This window comes from Hibiscus syriacus, unplaced genomic scaffold (genome assembly GCF_006381635.1).
Source record: "Hibiscus syriacus cultivar Baekdansim isolate YM2019G1 unplaced genomic scaffold, ASM638163v2 tig00110221_pilon, whole genome shotgun sequence".
NCBI classification, from domain to species: Eukaryota; Viridiplantae; Streptophyta; class Magnoliopsida; order Malvales; family Malvaceae; genus Hibiscus; species Hibiscus syriacus.
The window spans coordinates 2,866,240-2,874,490 of NW_024062635.1; the positions used below are offsets into that span (position 1 = coordinate 2,866,240).

At 35.4% G+C, this 8,251-nt stretch overlaps 1 protein-coding gene across 1 annotated transcript; it reads left to right on the forward strand.

The window, feature by feature from the left end:
- The first annotated feature begins 1,058 nt into the window (after positions 1–1,058).
- On the forward strand, positions 1,059–2,730 carry LOC120114244 (homeobox-leucine zipper protein HAT4-like). Its single transcript, XM_039135208.1, has 4 exons — positions 1,059–1,264; positions 1,372–1,679; positions 1,829–1,908; positions 2,373–2,730. The coding sequence occupies exons 1-4, from the start codon at positions 1,087–1,089 to the stop codon at positions 2,713–2,715; spliced, it is 909 nt and encodes a 302-aa protein (XP_038991139.1). The 5' UTR covers positions 1,059–1,086; the 3' UTR covers positions 2,716–2,730.
- The last annotated feature ends 5,521 nt before the right edge of the window (positions 2,731–8,251 follow it).

The window sequence follows — 8,251 nt, forward strand, 5'->3', positions numbered from 1 at the left end:
AGAGTGAGGTGTTCAGGTGGAGTAATGACCCAGTGGTTGGTATTCGGAAGACAAATTGTTAAACAATCTCTAATTTATTCTTTTTTATTTCTCCACGTTCTTATACTTATACAAAAATTTTCTATTTTTTTTAGCTTTTCTAAATATCCTATTATCTCAACTATATTTTAATCACTTTCCTTATAAAATAGAAACTATACTTAAATAATTTCTCATTTGTCTTTAAATATTCTAACCACCCTCCTTACCAAACGAAAATTATCCCAAAGCATTATTTTTTTCACATTAAAATTAATTAAACATATGGCTTTAAATACTCATGTATTTGTGTTTAATGGAAAAACTCCATTTATCTATGTAATGTGGTTTTTGTTTTGTAAGGAAGGTTATTCGAATATAATTGTGGTGTTGGGATTTTTGAGAAAAATTATAAATTAGAAAGCTTTTGTGATAAATTAAATATAAAATCATTGTTTAATGACTTATTTGATATTTTAGCAATAATTTAGGAGTAAAACTAAATATTAACCTTTTTATCAATTTAATAAATATAACGGTGGTGTGACTATTTTATTACAAATATATAACATTAGTAACCATTTTGTTATAAATCGATAATGTTAGTGACCAATTTGTTACAAATCGATAATATTAATGATCAATTTGTTACTTTTGAAACTTCAGTAAGAAAAACAAAACTTTATTCAAATATTAGTGGTCATCGAGTGTAGTTTACCCAATAATTTATTAAAAAAATAAAGGATGATAGAGAGTGAAGGAGGGAGACAAGGTGAGCGGAAGTAGGCATTATTATTATTATTTGATCAGAAAGAAGTAGGCATTATTGTGGCCTCACGACAGCAACTCATTATTCAACTTACTACTCTTTCTATATAATCTTCATTTCCTCATCCTCTTCCTACATATCCATCACTTTTCAACTCATCGTTTAGACTTACCATTCTCTTTCTTCTTCTTTCTATAAGATTCTATTCCTCCCCTTACCCATAACTTTTCCCAAATATTTTCCATCTCTAAAGTCTAAACTTACTACACAAGAAAAAGTGTGTTAGGCGAAAAAGAAAAATGAAGATGCCGGGAAAGGAAGATCTGGGTTTGAGTCTTAGCTTGAGTTTCCCTCAGATTCACCACTCTTTACAACTAAATCTTAAGCCTCCTATTGATCCCTCCCCTGCTAATTCTTGCTTTTCTTCTGGATTAACTCTTAGCAAACCCTCATGGAACGATTCTTCTTCTCCTTCAGGTTTGTTTCCTGTGTCTCTTGATCTCTTCCACGAAAATTAGTTTTTTTTCTTCTCAATATTCATATAAAATCTCCATCCTTTTTCTATTCGATTTTTTTTCTTGCAGATCATAACTCGGACGCTTTTAGGGCCCAGAGTGGATCATTAAGAGGAATCGACATGAACATATTGCCATCGACAGTCGTTTGTGAAGAAGAAGCTGGAGTTTCATCTCCCAATAGCACGATATCAAGCGTGAGCGGAAAAAAGAGCGAGAGAGAAAGTAACGGCGATGATTTCGAGATTGAGAAAGCCTATTCTCGTGGCATCAGCGAGGAAGAAGACGGAGACACTTCGAGGAAAAAGCTTAGACTTTCTAAAGACCAATCTGCTATTCTCGAGGAAAGCTTTAAAGAACACAGCACTCTCAATCCAGTAAGCAGTAATTATAAGGGAAATTTTCATATCAAATTTACTGTTTGGTTGCTAAGAATATAACTATTTTCTGAGCAACGTAACATGAGTCATTTGGATTTTGTTTTGGTAATAATACTGAAGAACCGATGGTTTTACTATATTTGCAGAGGCAAAAGTTAGCATTGGCTAAACAACTGGGATTACGACCCAGGCAAGTTGAAGTGTGGTTTCAAAACAGAAGGGCAAGGTAAGAGATTTTCCATCACTTTTTGGGCACTTAAGTAATTTCTCTTTTCCATAAATATAAGGATACACTAATATTTTGTCATCTAATTGTTCGTGCATATTAGTCATCCAATTATTTATTTTAAAAAATATAATTAATATTATATTTCTATTTATTTTTGATAATATATCGCAATGATTTAAATTAGCATCATAAAGTAATGTTATGTTATTATTAAAATAAATAAATATATTATATTTGTAATTATATTTAATTTTAAGGATGAATGGTTAAAATAAAACTAAAATATAATAATATATGTAATTTAAAAATGATCATTTAATTAAAATAGAATTATACGAATAGCTGAAATATATATAGTTTATCTTAAATATAAATCTAAAATGTAAATGAAATGACGGTTATGTCTTTTTTGTTTGACGTGATTTTACTAAACGTAGGACTTGGGAATTGTTTTTATGCAGGACCAAGCTGAAGCAAACGGAGGTTGATTGTGAGTTCCTTAAGAGATGCTGCGAGAATCTGACGGAGGAGAACCGGCGGTTGCTGAAGGAAGTTCAGGAACTGAGAGCACTGAAACTTTCCACCACGCAGTTCTTCATGCAAATGGCCCCACCGACCACCCTCACCATGTGCACATCATGTGAGAGGGTGGCGGTCCCACGCAACCCACCATCCACAACCGTCGATCCGCGATCCCCTTATCTCGCCAAAAACCACGACAGGCCCATACCCTTTAACCTTTGGCCCCCAGCCGCAACGATCGTCGCTCATAGACCGTCCGATACTCTTCGTCCTCAACCATAATTATGACCTATGAAAGGGCATTTTGGTCCAAGAAAAAAATCATGTGCATTTTTGTGGGTCTTTCATGTTTTGTATCGTCGGACCCAACCAAACTTTTGACATATTTAGTTAGTTTAATTTAATCTTTCTGGTGTTAATTAGTGATGCTAATTACATCTTCCTCCAATTCTAATGGCGGGGGAAGGTACAACTTTGTGTGTAAAGTAAACTGTAAATTTCTAAATATTAAATTGAGAAAATAACTTCAGTATCAAAAATACCTTATAATATATGAATTTAGCTAAATTTTTTTGATTTGTCAAAATGACCAACAAATTTGCAACGCGAACTTTAATTTCGCAACTCAGTTTTTAATTTCGCAACGCGAATCTGTACATCGAAACGCGAATTTGTAAATCGCAACACAAATCAAATTCGTAACGCGATAGTCAAATTCGCAACGCGAAAGTCAAATGTTTTTACGCGAAACACAATATTAATTTCGCAGCACAAATATAAACAATATTATCGCAAATCATCTCTAACCTAAAACCCTAAATCACAACTCAGCCCCATATCTATCTCTCACTCTTTACGGCGACATCCGTCTCCATCTCCGACGAAATCCGTCTATCTACATCTCTCAGAGCAACCCTCACAACCATTCACGGTCAGAAATGAAAAATCAACCACCGAGGGTTAGTTTTTTTAATCTCTTATTTTTATTTTGAAATTTTTGTATTATTATTAGATTTTTCTTATATTGATGATAAATTTACTGGTAATTTCAATATATATAGATTAACCATTTAACTGAGATTGTTAAACTGTTTAGTCTTTAACCCTGTGAAGTTAGTATTTGTCTTTGTTTTGTCTTGTTGTTGAAGAAACCCTAAATCGCAACACCAAATCGCAACGCGATTTCATTTTTGCGTTGCGATTTTTATTTTGGCGTTGCGAATTTAAGTTTCAGAAACTTATTTTATTCTGCAAATTGAAACTTGAATGAATTGCATTACTTCAACCAAAAAACAAAGACAAATATTAACTTCACAGTGTTGCTAATTTAAGTTTCAAGAATAAACTACTACTATTTATGTTGTCCTTGAACCTGCACTAAACCTATATGTTGTCCTTTTAAATGTTTATATAAGTGCTTACTTCTGGAATGTTATCTGATGCATTTTGTGAACTATGATGGAATAATGACTTGATTGAATACCGTGCTAGTTTAAAATATATTTGGCTTTGTTTTCACTGTTTAATATCATGTCTGTTTATAGTGTATAATAAGGAGTTTTTGGTATATCTAACTGTATGTTTATTGTTTTTGTAGAAATTTTTTTCGGCTGCATTGACCTTAAGGAATAAATTTAGTCTAGCCACTAAAATTGCGTCGACGCTTACACCTCTACAAAGAAAATTGTTTGAGGATACTTGCTTCGGGCCATAGCTGAAAGTGCAGCATACGGGTGGAGATACTATGTTGACACATTTGTTTCTTCAGACCATGACTAACGATCTACCCGAGGGGATACAACGTGGTGATGAGGAGATATGGTTTCATTTTCCTCCGGCACATACTTGTTTTGGGCGGGAGGAGTTTTGTTTAATCACTGGTCTACGCTTCGGACACGATGATGTAGGTCGGTACACTAGTCATATCGCCCGCCCTTCATGGTTATCTCGGGTTTTTCCTGAGCTGGCAAAGTCGAAGCCGAGTTTACACGTCGACGACTTGAAAAGATTATTTGATAAAGATGGTTTTACTCGGATAGATGACCTTGATGTTGTCCGAGTATGCCTTTTATTACTTTTGCATGCCGGCTTTTTAGGCAAAGAGGGTAGACAACCTATCTCCGAGGACCTAATATTATTGGTAGATGACCTAAATGCATGGAACCTGTTTCCGTGGGGTTCATATCTATGGAAAGATACCTGGAAGAAGTTGTCGTCTGCCTTTGAAGACCGAAAAAGTTTACGGGGCGATGGTTCTAAATACACTTTGACAGGCTTTACTTGGGCCTTTAAGGTAGGAATTTCTATATAATGTTTCCAAAATTATAATTAATTATTTAACAATTACTAATGTTTGTGTATTATATTGTTTGTAGATTTGGATATTTGAGGCTTTCCCCAGCATGTGAACATATACGATAAAAAGATCAAATTATATTCCTAGGGCTATTACCTGGAAGAGGATCCGCATGTTGGATTGGGAAGATTTACTCCTATATACGACGAGGAATGATGTAAGTTAACACATAAATAATACCATATATAAACAAGTTATTACTAGTACAACTTTAACTTTGTTTGAGCTTTTATATTGTTAGGAGGCCAACTATCCATTACAGAGGCTGACACCTACAGAGACTGAGCTTGCCACTGATTGGTAGCAAGTTAGTAAGCGATTTTTTGATAGGACGGATAATGAGCACCCCCTACTTCGAGAGCCATCACCTGATCGGGCCGATTCTACAGCTCGACACCCGGAGCCATCACCTGATCGAGCCTCTTCTCCACCATTACCTCATGATAGGCGACCGGAAAAGAGGCCACGTCATTTATCTCCCTGTTCTCCACCTCCACGGGATGAGTTAGGAGAATTACGTGATGAGGTCGGTGCTTTGCGTTATGAGGTCGGTACTTTACATGAAGATAATGGTGCATGGCGTGATGAGGTTCGATCTTTACGTGGTGAGGTGGATTTTTTACGCGATGACAATGGTGCGCTACGCGGTGAGGTATCTACTTTACGTGATAAGGTTGCCGCTCTACGCGAGATTGTTTCATTATTACAGAATGAGGTTCATACTCTACACAATAAGGTAAATTTGTTTAATACTATACTAAAAATGCAAATAACCTTTTTTCGTCATTATTTATTTATTTATTTACTAATTTATGTATTAATTTATTTTCAGCGGCCCGATAAGGTAGATGTTTTACATCGGGTTTTTCTTGAACGACGGGGTTCACGCATCAGACGTCGTGCACGTGCCATTACGTCTCCGTTCACCCCACTAGTGCCAAGACTTCGTAAGAATAAGCCCGATGCACCTATCATCATTCAAGAGGCGCCTCCTTTCGTTCAAGAGGCCCCTCTCATCATCAAAGAAGCCCCTCCCACCGTTCAAGAGGCCCCTGTCATCGTTCAAGAGGTCCTATCCGTCGTTCAAGAGCCCGATTCACATGGTGTCATATATCGACATATTGATAAACCCCCTCCCGTGCCCGATATGTTGGATGCGAGTTGGCTTTCGTATGTGTTACTGGCCAATACCATTCCTCAGCAGGAGAGGGAAACACTACCGAAAACAATTACGGATAATACCTTTTGGGCTAAGACCACAATTGATTTTTATCTACATGAGTAGAGCAAGGGGTGTTATTCTGACCTATGCCAAATTGACGATGATATTCATTTGTTTCTTGAACGGTCTTGGTGGGGTATTTTATTAGGGGTTGAAGATAATGGCTATCTCGAAGGGGTGGTAAGTCTTATATTCTTCTTATATTGCATTTTGATTAATTTTTTTAAATTATTAATAAATTCACTAATATATTTATTTTTTTATAAAACAACATATTGATGCATGGGTGTCATGTCTTCTAATAATAAGGAAATTGAGGAAAAGAAATACTCGATGGACTATTATGCCGATGTCTTTTCACGCAGCTCACTTGAAGGATCAGAGAGATGCTTCATACGTTGGGTAATGGAAAAGCTAAACTTTATCCTGCGTGGTGGGAGGTCGATAAGGTTAGTATTTATTTTTTGAATATTTTAAAGGTTTTCATAAATTTTATTTGATGTGTGCAATTATTTATGATTACAGGTGTTTATCCCTGTTTTGGAACGTCGTCATTGGCTTCTCGTCGAGCTTCAGCTCCCATCCCTGAAGACAATGGTATATGATAGCATGTTGAATTACATACCATTGTTTGATTTGAGAGATATTATTACAAAGGGATGGAGCGATCATTTGGCTAAATACTTAGATGTGATTGATTATTGGATAAATTCTGGAAACAAGAAGCCAAAGAAGTTCAAAATTACAATGATCAGAGATGAGACTGCGCCACAACAAATGCAGGGAGCCAGAGGGGATTGTGGTCCTCTCGTATGCTTGTGCTTGGAACGTTTGACGACAGGAAGTAAATAGTATCTACCTCCCACAGATAGAGATAGAGGTGCAATAGGCTTGTGGTTTCGGCATTATATGGCCAGATCGATATATACGAGACGCTGCCTACCTGCATCCGCATGCTGAAAGTGTGCATAAACAATTGGTAAGTTTGAGCAAGTGTTAACATATATACTCTTTAATTGGTTTGAAAATATTTGGTTAAGTACCTAGAATTCAGTAATTTGCTGTTTGTTGGTTTTAGTTGTGTAGAAAGTGTTGTTTGAGAAAGTTTGGTTTCTGCAGGTTAATCCTGAAGTGAGCTGCGTGAAATTGATGTATTTGTGCATAAACAACAGTCTGGGGTACACTTTTTTTGCTTTGTTTAATTGAATTTTACATTGAAAGTTGATTTGTTTAATAAAAGTTGATTTGTTTAATTTGATGTGTAAATAAGAATTATTTTTTTGCTTGTTTAATTGATTTGTAAAAGTTGATTTGTTGTTTCTAAAAAATTCAATCTGCATTATTTTTTAAGGCAAAAAAGATCTGTTGAAGGTACAAATTCGCAACGCGGTTTTCAGTTTGCGAATTTGACTTTCGCATTGCGAATTTTACTTTCGTGTTGCGAATTTGACTATCGCAACGCTTATTTCGCGTTGCAAATTTGACTTTCGCGTTGATCGCAACATACAACATCAAGTTATATACAATATCAAACACATTCCAAGCTATAAATACAAGCTAAGGACACTTGAAGAAGCAAGAGAACAACTATCCAAGCAATCAAACTCAAGAGAAAATCCCAACATGATAACAACTGAACAGATCATAGCAATGTTCAAACTCAAGTTGTAGATTTTGATTTCCTTTTGCTTGACACCATATGAGATTTGGATTTTGATTTCCTTTTGCTTGGCACCATATGAGCTTTGGATTTTGATAAGCATCGGAAGCATTTCAGACTTATGATTTGGGTGGTACTCGGAAGTATTTCGGACTTATTATTTTTGTTGTTATTACAAGTTGTAGCCCTCAATTATCGGGATTTTTAGTTGCCATTTATTGCATTTCTCGTATACCACCCAGATCATATACCCGAAATGTTTCTGACGCTTTAAAATTGACAGAAAATTACGATAGTCGGGATTTCCCACGCGTTTAAAGTTGAAAAAAAAAATGGAAATTAGGAATAATCAATGATAACATGCATATTGACTTGGGCTAATATTTATAGTGGAGGCAAAATTTATATTGAAATTCAAACTCAAATTGAAATTTAAATTCAAACTCCAATTACATATGAAATGAATTTGAAATGCAGTGTTAAATTGAACATGAATATTGCATAATTGATTCATACTGTTCAAGTAACATGCTTTATGATCCATCAAGCTAAAAGACAATATTGATTGAGTTCAAAGCTG